This window comes from Schistocerca gregaria, chromosome 1, assembly GCF_023897955.1.
Source record: "Schistocerca gregaria isolate iqSchGreg1 chromosome 1, iqSchGreg1.2, whole genome shotgun sequence".
NCBI lineage: Eukaryota > Metazoa > Arthropoda > Insecta > Orthoptera > Acrididae > Schistocerca > Schistocerca gregaria.
In genome coordinates, this window is record NC_064920.1 from 1,037,112,991 (window position 1) to 1,037,130,214 (window position 17,224).

Genomic DNA, 17,224 nt, shown 5'->3' on the forward strand with positions numbered 1-17,224 from the left:
AGGAATTTTAATGGCCAGTAGTGTAACTATACACTTTGAACTACGTTCGAGAGCAGAGATGTGGGCCCGAGAGGTTAACTTTACTTTGTCAGAGTAGAATCAGAGCGTGCCAGTGACGCATTTGGTTTTAAATGGGCAGAAGCTGGACTGTCTTGGATTGGAGGCAGCATTACTTGGAGTAGTTTTTGCAGTATGGTGTTTAAAGAGAGGTATTAAGTAGAAGGGCTATAGAACTGTATGTATGAGAACAGGAACATTTAATGGTAACATGGTTTTTTTAAAATTATTTAGTAGGTTGATTGTTATAACAATGTTTATGGTTTAGATTTTATGTGAGGTTTTTTGTAATGAAGTTATATGGTGCTGTCGTTTCAGGAGTGATTAAATGCTAAAGAGACATTTTGCTAGTTAGTTCATGTGTGAGAAATGTGGAAAGTTGTATTATTGACTTTATGAGGCTCAGTTAAAATTTAAAGTGTCGATTCTGCTATTTCCTTGTCGGTGAGGATAGTACCAGATTTGTCATTTAAAGTCATGGTTCTATTTTACTGCACACTCCCGCTGCACGCCGAGTTGTGTGCTGAATAACATTTTTTAGTATTGATGAAATCTCTTATCGCATTGCACATCGCGAGTACGATGAGTGAAAGTGAATCTGACAGTCAATTATTATTTTGTAAAAAACAAGGTTGCAGAGCAGACGAGTGGTCCACTGCGCACAGGTGAGCCATAAATTTCTTTATCATTGTTGTCCACATTCAGAATCAGGCACAGTGATTATCAGAGTGCATTTACGAGAATAATATCAGTAAAAGTTCAGAGGTTTAATGCGAGTGAAATATTTTATGAAAGTGCTTCATTGTGATATCAAAAAGATTATTGATAAAGTCAGATGCGTTTATTCTGTGGTCATTTGTTGTGTTATTACGATAATAGTTCTGGTACAGCAATTTTTTTCTAAACTAGCAATGATTAACATTATTCAGGGTCAACATTTAACACAATACAGTGTCAGATAGCGAACGTAAATTTTATTGAAAACAGATACTTCCTCGCAGTTGTATTGTTTGATCGACCGGCTACTCTGGTTTCACATCGCGTAGCGTGAACTTTACTTATTTCCATCTCAAATAAGCTTCAAATATTTCCAGTGGACATTTCCCAGTTACTCAGCTTTGCTGACTTCACAATTATCAGAGCGTCAATGCCACCTCAAAGGATACTTTCGGGATGAATTATTGTTTCCACTTTGTCTTCGAAAATTTTTCAGTCAACATTTTTCAGTTACTCAGTTCTGCATATTTTACCGTCTGACTTCATTATTATACTACTATTAAACCATTTTAAAGAATAGTTGCTGGATGAATGATTGTTTCCACTTTATTTTCTACACCTGTGACATTTCAGTTCTTTTTATGTAAACAATCGAGGATGTAATGACGTTTTACAAGGTGTATATGTGGACGAGGAAAAAAATCCCGGGTTTTCCCCGGAATTCCCGGTTAAAAGTACACTTCCTCCTGGGTGAAAATACACTTTTTCGGTGTTAAATGAGACTATACTCTCCTCGGAAGTGTAAAACTTATCATTCTTTTGAATGGTTATGGTTTTACACACCGGCGTAGACTTTTCCGGTACTTTAGAAAACGAAACTCAGGGAATAAAACACGTTTTGGGAAGATGTCTGACGTGCAGCAGCATGATCAATGAATACTTTCGTATTACGAAATTATAAATTCGAATTCCACAAATCACTGCATGTTACTTTACGAAGCATTGAAATCGAGATTGCGATGCGTTTTGGTAAGCCAGTCAGAGCTCATGTCACGTGATCTCGCCAGCCAACAACCGCGGATATTCAGAACATTAGACACGTGATGTAGTCAGCCAATAGCAACATCACTGTTAAGTAACGCGAACAAACAAATAGGAAAAGTTAATGGTTTAAATTAATGTACGTGGTGTTGCTACAAGAAAAGAAAAGCATTCACATATAATGTTGCCCCTTTTTGCTCGTTTTACAATTTGAGATACATCACACAAATGTGTCAGCAAAATTTTTAAGAACGACATAAATGTCAGATCTGAGCTCGAAATTGTTCTACATGCTCGTCCTCAAAGTGTCGATTTTTAAATGAGAGTCAAAAGCCCTGTGATTTAAGAAATTCATAGTTCATTCTCGCACATAGTTCATCTTGTGTAAAAGGAAATTTACTGTGAAAGTAACGCTTTTCAATCCACGTTTTGCAGTATTTTCCTGGGACCTGTTAGGAATAGGTTCGTTTCAGCAGTTGCCAGGGAGCCCCAGATAATGAGCGCCACCGCGCTTGCGCAGCTACGATGACGCAGGAAGCCTGTATGTTCGCACTTGTAAAACATTAAAAGATCTTACATAATGTCATAAAAGAAACAAGACATTAGAAGATACTCCAAGGGCACGGGTATTTCGTGAACCATTCTGAAATGCATAATTCGGCTTAATGTGCACATTCGTATGTCCAGATTCGGATGTATATTTTCTTGGTGTACCTGTACTGTATTATCTCATGTTTGGTTTTTTACTATGGCATAAGGCCATACGTGCTATAAGATTGAAATTAGCCAATAGTGTGGAATTAAACATTCCGTTTCAAATAAATTGGCAATAAATTGGCCGTTTCAGCGGAAAGGTTAATAAAAGTCAAATTTCTTTTGCAAATCGTCAAAAATTACTTCATTGTTCTGTAATGCGATTAATGTTTGACTGTCAGAAAGTGGAAATAAAATCTGAAACTAATAACATATTTTAGCCTTCCGCAATTATGTGGGTGCATTTTAATTAACTTGATAGCTCCCGCTCACAATAAGCTGTTTTGTTTTCATTTGACGTGAGAGTAATAAACGAAAAGGAAATAGCAAAATCACTATACGTAAACACGGGTCACGTGAGACTACCCACCTCCCCATTACAACTTACGGATGCTCTGTAGATCTTCCCCGGATCTACGATATTTCCAAACCGGGGCAATACTAGAGAGAGGCGGCCCTCCTCCCTCAAGCATTTGAGGTAGGACGCCAAAAATTTAAAAATCGACTTTTCAAAAATATGTCCATTTTGTAGTGCACATCTTTCTGAAGAGTCTGATACATAAAACATATGTGTTTGAGGAAATGCAAGACATATTATTTGGTCTTAAAAGTGCCAAAGTGCAGGGCCACGCCACTTCACACAGCATCCTCATATCGCACGGCGCTGTATTTCGCTCTGTGGAACTCAAACATGCAACATTTTGTAATGGATGCCATCAAACTACACTCCTGGAAATTGAAATAAGAACACCGTGAATTCATTGTCCCAGGAAGGGGAAACTTGATTGACACATTCTTGGGGTCAGATACATCACATGATCACACTGACAGAACCACAGGCACATAGACACAGGCAACAGAGCATGCACAATGTCGGCACTAGTACAGTGTATATCCACCTTTCGCAGCAATGCAGGCTGCTATTCTCCCATGGAGACGATCGTAGAGATGCTGGATGTAGTCCTGTGGAACGGCTTGCCATGCCATTTCCACCTGGCGCCTCAGTTGGACCAGCGTTCGTGCTGGACGTGCAGACCGCGTGAGACGACGCTTCATCCAGTCTCAAACATGCTCAATGGGGGACAGATCCGGAGAGCTTGCTGGCCAGGGTAGTTGACTTACACCTTCTAGAGCACGTTGGGTGGCACGGGATACATGTGGACGTGCATTGTCCTGTTGGAACAGCAAGTTCCCTTGCCGGTCTAGGAATGGTAGAACGATGGGTTCCATGACGGTTTGGATGTACCGTGAACTATTCAGTGTCCCCTCGACGACCACCAGAGGTGTACGGCCAGTGTAGGAGATCGCTCCCCACACCATGATGCCGAGTGTTGGCTCTGTGTGCCTCGGTCGTATGCAGTCCTGATTGTGGCGTTCACCTGCACGGCGCCAAACACGCATAAGACCATCATTGGCACCAAGGCAGAAGCGACTCTCATCGCTTAAGACGACACGTCTCCATTCGTCCCTCCATTCACGCCTGTCGCGACACCACTGGAGGCGGGCTGCACGATGTTAGGGCGTGAGCAGAAGACGGCCTAACGGTGTGCGGGACCGTAGCCCAGCTTCATGGAGACGGTTGCGAATGGTCCTCGCCGATACTCCAGGAGCAACAGTGTCCCTAATTTGCTGGGAAGTGGCGGTGCGGTCCCCTACGGCACTGCTTAGGATCCTATGGTCTTGGCGTGCATCCGTGCGTCGCTGCGGTCCTGTCCTAGGTCGACGGGCACGTGCACCTTCCGCCGACCACTGGCGACAACATCGATGTACTGTGGAGGCCTCACGCCCCACGTGTTGAGCAATTCGGCGGTACGTCCACCCGGCCTCCCGCATGCCCACTATACGCCCTCGCTCAAAGTCTGTCAACTGCACATACGGTTCACGTCCACACTGTCGCGGCATGCTACCAGTGTTAAAGACGGCGATGGAGCTCCGTATGCCACGGCAAACTGGCTGACACTGACGGCGGCGGTGCACAAATGCTGCGCAGCTAGCGCCATTCGACGGCCAACACCGCGGTTCCTGGTGTGTCCGCTGTGGCGTGCGTGTGATCATTGCTTGTACAGCCCTCTCGCAGTGCCCAGAGCAAGTTTGGTGGGTCTGACACACCGGTGTCAATGTGTTCTTTTTTCCATTTCCAGGAGTGTATATTCAGAACAGTGGAAATCCTGCGGTTCCTCTCCGGCTCCCAGTCGGCCGGTTTGACAGCATGGCCCTGTTTTAAAAACTCACAATAAATACTGGATGGGATTATTTTTAACCGGGAGAACAGGAACTCTTCAGAAAATTTGCACTCTTTGTTGCCTGTTAGCTTATAACTTGTGTGACATAAAATTAAATATAGGATACATAAAACCAGCAAGACAGTACACATTTCTTCAATCTTTAAGTCTTGCACTGCTTTACTCACTAACCTTAGTGCAGCTTTACATGGCGTGCTTTTTTTTGGGAGAAAATCTGTTAGCTCAAAGTTCGTCAAACGTTTTGCTACATGAAAAAACAAAAGTCATTGTCTAATACTGTAAAACCTATTAATACGAATAGTACCGCAAGACTGGTGTGGTTTATTGATCTGATTATGTGTATTTCGTCAGTGTGTGCTACATACTCGAAACCGGTAATATTGCAGCAATTGTAGCACACACCGAATAAACGACATTGCTTTGGCACAAATGGTCATTTTTATAACACGGCAGAATATAATCACGAAGTAGCAATGTCAAATGCTTATTATGCTTACTACAAGTAAAAAGAGTCATGTTAGGAAATAGTTTCACATTTCATTCATATGCTCTAGCTTCTGAAGCATGAGATCGAAAAGCAGTAGTACGAAATTTTTATATAAATTTGGAATCGTCATAATCTTCCACAATTTGTGTGATGTCCCCGTTTCTTCTCCTTCCTCGTTCTAACAAACAATCTTGTCATCACTAATTCTGTAACTATTCTTGCCAGGGTTAAAACTTACTCTGCGGTTAACTTGACAAACACTGCCACAATCACCGTTTCAGTTATCCCGCATTTATTCTCCGGTTAGGCGTTATTAATTGTTCTTACATCGCGTTTTCCGCACTATTTCCAGAATAGAGCTTTAGCGGCTGCTAGCTGGGGACTGTACAACTGGCCCTTACCAGTGTAGCGTTCTGGCAAAAAAATTTCTGCCAAAATTTCATTTTCTTGGATACAACGAGAAGATAACACGTGTTCTTTCTTACCTATTATTCAACAGGGATGCGTTTCAAAATCATGTGAATAATCGATAGACTGACGTGCGCTGGATGCTAGGCGCTTTGTGAAAAAAAGTCTTCCTCCCGGCCTCCTCCTCCCAGAAACTGCCGCCAGGGGCAGATACCCCGGTTTGCCCCGGCCCCTTTATCCAGGCCTGTTGCGCATACGCGAATCTGACATCTTAGGCGCACAAGTAAATTTTTTTCCGGTTAGCATCAGACTGCTTGCTGCTATTGCTTACACAGTTAACTGCAACACTTCTGAAGCCAGAAACGGAAGAAGGTTCTGACTTAACTGCGCATGAGCTCGCACGCAACTGCTCAAATAAATATAAATCAATTGTGACGTCTCGCTAATCGGAGGCAATTTGTTGCTACGAAGCATTGCAAAGTCTTCCCAAAGCCTTTGACACATTTTGCTGTTGGCAAACGCTTGTAGGAGCACTGTGTTTGTTGTTGTATATCGCGCATTTCCTTTGCAATTTAAGTTTTATTTTCGTTTTTTCTCTCGTTGATGTTTTATTGCTGCAGTACTATTCTGCAGTAGCGGGATACAGTAATATCCTTTATTAGAGCATTGGTTCTTACCAGTCACAGTTATAAAAATTTAACTGAAAACAAAAACAATGAAAAATTCCCGGAATTCTAAAAAAAATCCTATTTTTTTCCCAATTTTCTCCCGGACGAAAAAATTCCCGGGTTTTTCCCGGATCTCCCGGGCCGCATACACACTGTTTTACTGTGTACTAAATTTGGTATAATTTGGTAACATACCCATTCCTGCTGAATGGAGAACGGCAGACCCCTAAAGTCGCGTTCCCCTAAATCTTTTGGCTAATGGCTCTGAGCACTATGGGACTTAACATCTATGGTCATCAGTCCCCTAGAACTTAGAACTACTTAAACCTAACTAACCTAAGGACAACACCCAGCCATCAAATGGTTCAAATGGCTCTGAGCACTATGGGACTGAACTGCTGTGGTCATCAGTCCCCTAGAACTTAGAACTACTTAAATCTAACTAACCCAAGGACATCACACACATCCATGCCAGAGGCAGGATTGAAACCTGCGACCGTAGCAGTCGCAACCCAGCCATCACGAGGCACAAAAAATCCCTGACCCCGCCGGGAATCGAACCCGGGCGCGGGAAGCGAGAACGCTACCGCGAGACCACGAAATGCGGTCCCTAATTCTTTTGACCAGTTTAGTTAGTAATCGACGATGCGGTACGTTGTCGAACACGTTGAGGAAATTTGGATTACGGCAGGAAAGCGGCGGTGGCGCGATACGCACCTGGTGCAGCAGCGCCTCCGAGTGCTGCCTGCGCAGGCGGTCCTGCACCTCCTCGGCGGCGCGCGCCATGCGGTCCACCTCCCTGGCGCGCTCCTCCTTCTTCTCGTGCAGGCGCTGCCGCAGGAAGCAGAAGAGCGCCACGGCGGTCACGATGACGGCCACGAGGCCGAGCGCCGCCGCGCCGTTGCGGCTCATCGTGTTGGTGGCCTGGCTCTGCGCCGGCGGGTACCACTTCTCCACGCACGCCAGCCACCACTGCTGGCCCGCCACCACCTCGGGCGACGCGCACCTGCCACACAGGGACCCTCTTACTCCCCCACTACCAATTGAGACTAGAAATGCGAAACGCTTGAAACGTGGCAGTGAATCCTGTAATGTTTGAATACTCCATTAGTAGTGTAGGGCTTGACACAGTCACGTCGATTAAATATTTGGGCGCAACATTGCAGAGCGCTATGAAGTGCGAGGGAGTGAGACAGGGATGTAGCCTCTCCCCGACGTTATTCAATCTCTATATTGAGCAAGCAGTAAAGGAAACAAAGAAAAATTTGGAGTAGGTATTAAAATCTGTGGAGAAGAAATAGAAACTTTGAGGTTCGCCGATGACATTGTAATTCTGTCAGAGACAGCAAAGGACTTGGAAGAGCAGTTGAACGGAATGGATAGTGTCTTGAAAGGAGGATATAAGATGAATATCAACAAAAGCAAAACGAGGATAATGGAATGTTGTTGAATTACGTCGGGTGATGCTGAGGGAATTAGATTACGAAATGAGGCACTTAAAGTAGTAAAGGAGTTTTTCTATTTGGGGGGCAAAATAACCGATGATGGTCGAAGTAGAGAGGATACAAAATGTAGACTGGCAATGGCAAGGAACGCATTTCTGAAGAAGAGAAATTTCTTAACATCGAGTATAGATTTAAGTGTCAGGAAGTCGTTTCTGAAAGTATTTGTATGGAGTGTAGCCATGTATGGAAGTGAAACATGGACCATAAATATTTTGGACAAGAAGAAAATAGAATGTTTCGAAATGTGGTGCTGCAGAAGAATGCTGAAGATTAGATGGGTAGATCACATAACGAATGAGGAGGTACTGAATAGGATTGGGGAGAAGAGGAGTTTGTGGCACAACTTGACTAGAAGATGGGATCGGTTGGTAGGACATGTTCTGAGGCATCAAGTGATCACCAGTTTAGTATTGGAGGGCAGCGTGGAGGGTAAAAATCGTAGAGGGAGACCAAGAGATGAATACACTATGCAGATTCAGAAGGATGTAGGTTGCAGTAGGTACTGGGAGATGAAGAGGCTTGCACGGGATAGAGTAGCATGGAGAGCTGCATCAAACCAGTCTCAGGACTGAAGACTACAACAACAGCATGAAGTGCAACAAGCATGTAATGGCAGTTGTGGGGAAGGCGGATGGTCGTCTTAGGTTCATTGGTAGAATTTTGGGAAGATGTGGTTCATCTGTAAAGGAGACCGCTTATAAAACACTAATACGACCTAGTCTTGAGTACTGCTCGAGCGTTTGGGATTCCTATCAGGTCGGATTGAGGGAGGACATAGAAGCACTTCAGAGGCGGGCTGCTAGATTGGTTACTGGTAGGTCTGCTCATGACGCGAGTGTTACAGAAATGCTTCAGGAACTCGGGTGGGAGTCTCTAGAGGAAAGGAGGCGTACTATTCGTGAATAGCTACGGAAGAAATTTAGACAACCAGCATTTGAGGCTGACTACAGTACAATTTTACTGCCGCCAACTTACATTTCACGGGAAGACCACAAAGATAAGATAAGAGAGATTAGGGCTCGTACAGAGGCATATAGGCAGTAATTTTTCCCTCGTTCTGTTTGGGAGTGGAAGAGGGAGAGGAGATGCTAGTTGTGGTACGAGGTACCCTCCGCCACGCACCGTATGGTGGATTGCAGAGGATTGTGGAGTATGTATGTAGATTTAGATGTATTGTCACAAAACTCTGCATAAAAGGAACATTTTATGTATCAAGTCACGAAACGTAACTTGTTAAAACACCATGTCAGTAAAGCAGCAAATTATGAGAAGTAAAACTGTGAAAACAGCTTGTATAGGGTGACACATGGGAGACGGACGGTTTTGAAGTGCGTAGTACTGAGGGCGCGGTGGTGGGAGACGGTCGTGGTGGGGATAGATCTGACCCACACAAGACGCCATTTCATTTACTCAGTCACTATGGAGCAGTGGGACTTGCAACGTGAAGTTTTTGGCTATGACAGTTTCGTGAAAAGTGGTGAGTCTTTTATTGCTCTGCAGGGATTGTTTCGTGCGCGGTTTAATGTCGGTCGACATGGAGCTGTTCCGGGCCGTAATATAATCCTCAGATGGGTGGAAAACTTCATCTGAGCTGGAAACATAGTGGATAAGTAGCATCCTGGCCCGAGACGCAGAGTAACGACACCAGAAAATGTTGAAAGGGTAAGGCAAGCGGCAGTCAGAAGCCCAGGACGGTCAGCTAGACGTCATGTTAGTGAGTTACAAATCAATCGTGAATCGATTAGACGAATTTTGCATAAAGAATTAAATTTCCATCCCTACAAAATTCTCATTGTCCAACAACTTAAGGAAACTGATTTTGCTGTACGAGAAGACTTTGCTTACAGATTGCAAGTGATTTTGGGATCGAATGAAAATGAAATTTTATTGATGAGCGATGAAGCTCATTTTCATTTGAAAGTGACGGTGAATAAGCAAAACCTACGTTACTGGGCTCCAGAGCATCGACTCCTTATCCACCAGCGTCCTCTACACTCAGAAAAAGTAACAGTCTGGTGTGCTCTTGGCTCTGTTGGCATTATTGGACCTTTTTTGTTTTAGAGAACGGGCCCACAGTTACTGTTAATTCGGTTCGTTACATTCGTCTGCTTGGAACATTCTTGAAACCAGAACTAAGATGACGACGAATCCCTTTAAAACGCGTTTGGTTCCAGAAGGATGGAGCAACATCGCCCGCCGCAAAAACTTCAATGACAGTTCTTAGATGCTTGTTTCCTGGCCGGATTATTTCACGTTTTGACGATGTTCCTTGGACTCCCAGGTCTCTCGACTTGTCAGTATGTGACTTTTTTCTGTGGGGGTATCTTAAGAACTGTGTCTATAACCACAAACCAAGAAATTTGGACGAGTTGAAGAATGCAATCATTCAAGAAATTGCTGCCATCCCTTCAGAGATTTTAGTCCTTGTGATGGACGATTTTGGGAAGAGACTTGAGTCCTGCATTCGAAATGATGGACATCACCTTGACGACATTACTTTTCACAAATAACTTTGTTAAGTAAAATGGCAAAAAATGAGCTTTGAATTTGTGTAAATAAACATGTATTAATTTTAAAATTGGCTGAGTATTATTTCATTAAAAACTGTCCATCTCACATGTGTCACCCTGTAGATCGCTGTAGGTATACGAGAACCACTCAGTTTAATTCTGTGGGCGTATCAGAGTTAGGGTGACGTAGTGGCGTGGCGATGGCTCAGCACGGGAAGCAGCTCCTAATGTTGCAAGTCAGCATGGGGCTGGTGATGGCAGAGCTCGTAGCTGACAGACAGATGCGCAGGGATGCAGAAGGAGGCCTAGATGAGGTGACTAAAGTCATGGGATAACGAAACGCTCATGTGCAGATGGCGGTAGAGACGCGGACACGAGGTATAAAAGGGCAGTGCATTGGCGGCGCTGTCTTCCAAGCCAAGGCACACTCCCGAATCTGTCTCCTCAAGCTCCTTTCTGGCTGCACATGGGGTCTGGACCTCTCCACAATCCTCCACGCCTATAAATCCCTCATCCGCCCTATCCTTTGCTACGCCCACCGTGCCTAGATCTCCGCCCCGCCTACCTTTTACAAATCCCTTCAAATCCTTGAACGCCATGCGCTCCATCTCGCCTAACGCATGTCTCCCCTCCCCCATGGGGGTCCTGTATGACCTCATCTACATTTACATCTACATCTACATGATTACTCTGCAATTCACATTTAAGTGCTTGGCAGAGGGTTCATCGAACCACAATCATACTATATCTCTACCATGCCACTCCCGAACAGCGCGTGGAAAAACGAACACCAAAACCTTTCTGTTCGAGCTCTGATTTCTCTTATTTTATTTTGATGATCATTCCTACCTATGTAGGTTGGGCTCAACAAAATATTTTCGCATTCGGAAGAGAAAGTTGGTGACTGAAATTTCGTAAATAGCTCTCGCCGCGACGACAAACGTCTCTGCTTTAATCACTTCCATCCCAATTCGCGTATCATATCTGCCACACTCTCTCCCCTATTACGTGATAATACAAAACGAGCTGCCCTTTTTTGCACCCTTTCAATGTCCTCCATCAATCCCACCTGGTAAGGATCCCACACCGCGCAGCAATATTCTAACAGAGGATGAACGAGCGTAGTGTAAGCTGTCTCTTTAGTGGACTTGGCGACCTCATTCCATTTCTGCACCTCCTCCTTTTCCTCGATCGGATACAGATCCTCTACAGCTCCTGTAAACTTGATCCCCTTCACCCGCTTGTCTCTCCCATCCTCTCCCATCCACATCTGCTGCTGCACCTCTATTCCCACGTCCCACTTGCTCTCCATCTCTCCACTCTCCATACCCTCGCCCAAGGTGGCTTCCACCAATTCCCTCTCCCTGATGATGCCCTCATCCCCTCCATCTACCCCTCCTACCAACTTTGATCCTCCCCTTCCAACCCCCGTGTTTTTTCCCAAGGGCACCCTCTCTCCCTTGTCTCCCTCCTCCCTCCCTCCTTCCCCCGGTCTTCCCCTATTCCCCTACCTTCTTTCCTCCCACTCCCATCTCCTCTGCCACTGGCATCTACACCCTCGCCTCTCCCTCCTCCCCCACCTTTTCCCCTTTTGGCAAGTCCCCAGACTCATACACGTACAGAGAACATTCGTGCCCAAGAGATCGTCGCCAGTGTTTGTGTGTGGCATCGTGTTAGTGATTCAGTGTTTCGTCGTTTGTGCTTCTTCGTTCCCGTGTGTCATATCTGACGTCTCTGTTAGTGTCCGAGTGTTGAACGTTTTTATTTGAGCGCTGCACCTGTGAACGAATTGATGTATTTTAAATTTGTTTCTCTACTGTTGTCTATCCACCGTGTTGTTTCGTTTTTCAATGTCTCCACTTGTACTGAATGTATTATCTGTGTCCGAAGAGCGGCATAGTTTTGCCGCTGCCGGCCTACCTAGTATGAGATTTCAAAATGACAATAAAGAAAGAAAAGCGCCGCTGTCGTTTATACTCAGGTGATTCTTGTGAAAAGGTTTCCGACGTGATTATGGCCTCACGACGGGAATTAAGACGTTTTGAACTTGGAATGGGGGTTGGAGCTACACGCATGGAACATTCCATTTCGGAAATTGTTAGCGAATTTAATTTTCCAAGATCCACAGTGTGAAGAATGTTTCGAGAATACCAAATTTCAGGCGTTATCTCTGACAACGGACAATGCAGTTACCGGCCTACACTTAACGACCGAGAGCAGCAGTGTATGCGTAGAGTTTCAGCGGTAACAGACAAGCAACACTGCCCGAAATAACTGCAAAAGTCAATGTGGCTCGTACGGCGAATGCATCTGTTAGGATAGCGCGGGGAAATATGACGTTAATGGGCTATGGCAGCAGACGACCGACGTGAGTGCCTTTGCTACCTGGATGAAATCGAATGCAGCATCTCTTCTGGGCTCGTGACCATATCTGGTGAACCTTAGACGACAGGAAAACCGTTGCCTCGTCAGACGGTCCCCGATATCAGTTGGTAAGAGCTGATGATACTGTTCGAATGTGGCGCACACCCCACGATGCTAGGACCCAACTTGTCAACAAGGCACTGTGTAAGCTGGTAGTGGTTCCATAACGGTGTGGACTGTGTTTACATGGGATGAACTGTGTCTTCTTGATCAACTGAACCGTTCATTGACTGGAATTGGTTACGTTCGGCTATCACTTCTCAAACAACGCGCTGTGTCACCGGGTTATAATTGTTCACGATTAGTTTGAAGAACATACTGTACAACTCGAGCTAATGATTTGCCCAGCCAGATCAACCGACATTAACCCCATCGAACATTTATGAGACTTAAAAAAATGGTTCAAATGGCTCTGAGCACTATGGGACTTAACTGCTGAGGTCATCAGTCCCCTAGAACTTAGAACTACTTAAACCTAACTAACCTAAGGACATCACACACATCCATGCCCAAGGCAGGATTCGAACCTGCGACTGTAGTGGTCTCGAGGCTCCAGACTGAAGCCCCTAGAACCGTTCGGCCACACCGGCCGGTTATGCGACATAATCGAGAGGTCAGTTCGTGCACAAATTCCTGCACCGGCAATACATTCGCAATTATGGAAGACTGCAGATGCAGCAGTGCTCAGTATTTCTGCAGCGGGCTTCCGAAGACTTGTTGAGTACGCGCTGCATTACGTCTGGCGAAAGCAGGTCCGACGAGATGTTAAGAGGTATCCCATGACTGTTGTCACTTGAGTGTAAAGCAACAAGTTAAGATGTGTTTTTAGAGGGAGGACATCCCTTCACTTGGCTTAGGACGCTTGAGTCCATGAGGTTCGCATTTCAGGGGATAAGTAATCTCTTAAAACGTTTGTTGTGGTGGATGGTGGGGGAATCACTTTTATTAAAATTCGGTTTCGTGTTCTGCTCTATACACCATGGTAGTGAAAATCAGAGCTGCAAGTCTATTTGATATCCAGTAAATGAATGTGGCTGACTTCAGGCTAAGTGCTCAGAGGTGGGTAGAGGGACGGCCATTGTTAGAGGGGAAGCGGTGGATCGCTCTACCCGTACAGACAAGAGGAAGTGATTTTCTCTCGAAATGACTGAATTATCTTTGTTAACGCTCATCCCGAGCGAGAAATGTTGTGTGAGTTACGTTCGCGTAGGAAGCGACTTTGAACATGCGCTGTTAGTGTATTTTGCTGGTGATAAACTGAAGAGTTTAGACGCAAACGAAGAGCCAAGCGAATGTTCGTTGCGTCCATACCACGTCTGAGAACGCAATGCAGTTGATTTACGGCGTTCTTGGAGGCTGTGCTATACTCAAGTGTTGTGTTGAGAACGTCGCTGAAGACAGTGTAGTTGCGAAATGCCGTCTACCGTAGTGACATCCGTTTGGGGAATAATTAGCTTTCGCTTTCGGCCATCCAAAGTATCCTGGCCAGATTTCATAACCCCGTGTGGTAAGACGAGGCAGAGAGTACTGAAGAAAGTTCGCGACATAGATTAGCGGTGTTGGGGCGCTAAAATCTAATGTGAGTGAAAGGCTGTATAAGCCATTGGTCTGACGGTAGCACCCCTTCTCGAAAACGATAACGTCCCGCTCCTTTTTCCAGTCGCTTGGAATGTTTCGTTGTTCCAGTAGCCAACCATGACGTTCTGCTGCAAGGGGACCAAGTTGGTTGGGTACAGGATTGAAAGCAATAATTTGAGATGTTGTAGGAGTAGTTTCTAAGGGGAGAAATATGGGTGACGGAGGGTGTGAAGGATTCTAGTTAGACAGAAAGAAGGTGGGTAGCCTTTTCTGGGAAGGGACGAGTGGGATATGTTACAGTTCACAAATGTATAGATTTCAGGTCTTATTTCTTGCTATATGAGTGGAGAACGATTACAGTTTCTCTGGGAAAGTATTTACAGTGTTTGTAAATGAGAGAAGGAGAGACGTGGGGACACCAGGTCAGAAGTTTCAATGATGGGAGATACGATCGAATGTTGGAATTCAAGTTTATGGCAAAAATAGAACAAACTGCGGTGTCCCAGTTATTTGAGTAGGTGTGGATTGTTGTTGTTGTTCTTATTGTTGTGGTCTTCAGTCCGAAGACTGGCTTGATGCAGTTCTCCATGCTAATCATCCTGGGCAGGCCTCTTCATTTCCGAAAAAATATTGCTACCTACACCTTTCTGCGTCTGCTTACTGTATTCATCTGTTGATCTCCTTCTACCATTTTTATCCCATCACACTCCCCTCCATCACGAAACCGGTGATCCCATGATGTCGCAGAACGTGTTCTGTCAACCGATACCTTCTTTTGGTCAAGTTGTGCCACGAATTTCTTGTCTCTCCAATTCTATACAATATTTCCTCATTAGTTACGTGATCGACCCACCTAATCTTCAGCATTCTTTCGTAGTACCACATTTCGAAAGCTTCTGTTCTCTATCTAAACTGTTTATAGTCAATGTTTCATTTCCATACGTGGCTACACTCCGGACAGATACCTTCAAAAATGATTACCTAACACTTAAATCTACATTCGATGTAAAGAAATTTCTGTTCTTAAGAAATGATTTTCTCCCCACTGCCTTATACATTTCATATCCTCTCTACTTTGACCATCACAATTTATTTTGCTGCCTAAACAGCAAAGCTCAAGTGTCTAGTTTCGGAGTCTGATTTCCTTAACATCACCTGATTTAATTCGACTACATTCAATTATCCTTGTTTTGATTTATTGATGTTCGTCTTATATCCTTTCAAGACACTGTCAGTTCCGTTCAACTGCTTTTCCAAGTCCTTTGCTGTCTCTGACAGAATTAGAATGTTATCGTCAAACGTCAAAGTTTTTATTTCTTCTCCTTGAACTTTACTTCCTGCTTCAAATATTTCTTTGGTTTCCTATACTGGTTGTTCAACGTACATATTCAGTAACATCGGGGATGGGCTATGACCCTGTCTCACTCCCTTTTCAACCACCGCATCCCTTTCACACCCCTCGATTCTTATAACTCCACCTGATTTCTGCACAAGTTGTAAATAGCATTGGTTAAAAACAGTCTTAGTTGCAATTTTAGATTTTTTTTATTTTTCAGCTACGCGTTTCGCCTTATTTAGGCATCTCCAGGTTATCTTAATTTGGTATTTCTTAGAAGGATCCTTTACTCAGTGTAGCCAAAGGGCATCGTCGAATATATCAGGCCAACATCGCCTTCGATAAACTCAGAAAAAACTTTTCTAGATGGACGCGAGTGACACCAAGACCTGCATAACGTGTTCCCGCTGCTGTTCACATGAATCACCCGCGTAGAGATGAAAGCTTCGCCAACGCACTGCCGTTCTGTCGTCCCTCCACATCGACGTATTTTACTGCATTGATTCCATACAAACGTCTATCACATACACATTCATCCACGTTGATGACGTACTTCAGCGTTGAGAGTCACGTGACGAATCCCTCTTAACGCTACATCTCTCACAGCGCCCCGAACCGAAGAGTGTGTTTTTTTTAAGGGAATGGTTAATGCTTTATCCGATGAACTTAACTTAAGCAGTGAGAACCGATTTTGAGTCTATCCTGGAAACAATTGCTAAGAGCATTTTTCTCGAAAGGCTAGAACTTGGTTTCGAGTCCCGGTGCTACACTCATTTGTGAAGTTCACAAATGGTTCAAATGGCTCTGAGCACTATGGGACTTAACATCTGTGGTCATCAGTCCCCTAGAACTTAGAACTACGTAAACCTAACTAACCTAAGGACATCACACACATCCATGCCCGAGGCAGGATTCGAACCTGCGACCGTAGCAGTCGCGCGGTTCCGGACTGAGCGCCTAGAACCGCGAGATCACAGCGTCCGGCATTTGTGAAGTGATGGTACGTTTGACACTGTTTTATACATGGGGATTCGGTTCTATAAGAAATCGAAAGTGGAGTGGTTACTTATTGAAAGTAACCCTTCTAAATGATCTGCGTGAGCTATGGTGGTTACGAGCCTTACTTGACCGTCTGCCTCTCACTGACGATGAGAATGGACGGTGACGATGCCGTCAGGTTGTCCCACAGGTCACGGAAATTGAGACGGAAAGTACACTAATGGCCATTAAAATTGCTACACCATGAAGATGATGTGCTACAGACGCCAAATTTAACCGACTGGATGAAGATGCTGTGATATGCAAATGGTTAGCTTGTCAGAGCATTCACACATGGTTGGCGCCGCTGGCGACACCTACAACGTGCTGACATGAGGAAAGTTTCCAACCCATTTCTCATACACACACAGCAGTTGACCGGTGTTGCCTGGTGAAACGTTGTTGTGATGCCTAGTGCAAGGAGGAGAAATGCGTACCATCACATTTCCGACTTTGATA

At 44.7% G+C, this 17,224-nt stretch overlaps 1 protein-coding gene across 2 annotated transcripts in view; it reads right to left on the reverse strand.

The window, feature by feature from the left end:
- The window catches only part of LOC126279585 (leucine-rich repeat-containing protein 15), a 176,067-nt gene that overhangs the window by 28,742 nt on the left and 130,101 nt on the right, over positions 1–17,224 (reverse strand). For both annotated transcript variants that reach the window (XM_049979691.1, XM_049979690.1), the window contains exon 7: positions 7,092–7,380. In XM_049979691.1, the coding sequence (XP_049835648.1) occupies positions 7,092–7,380 (289 nt within the window). The remainder of the gene's footprint in view (positions 1–7,091; positions 7,381–17,224) is intronic.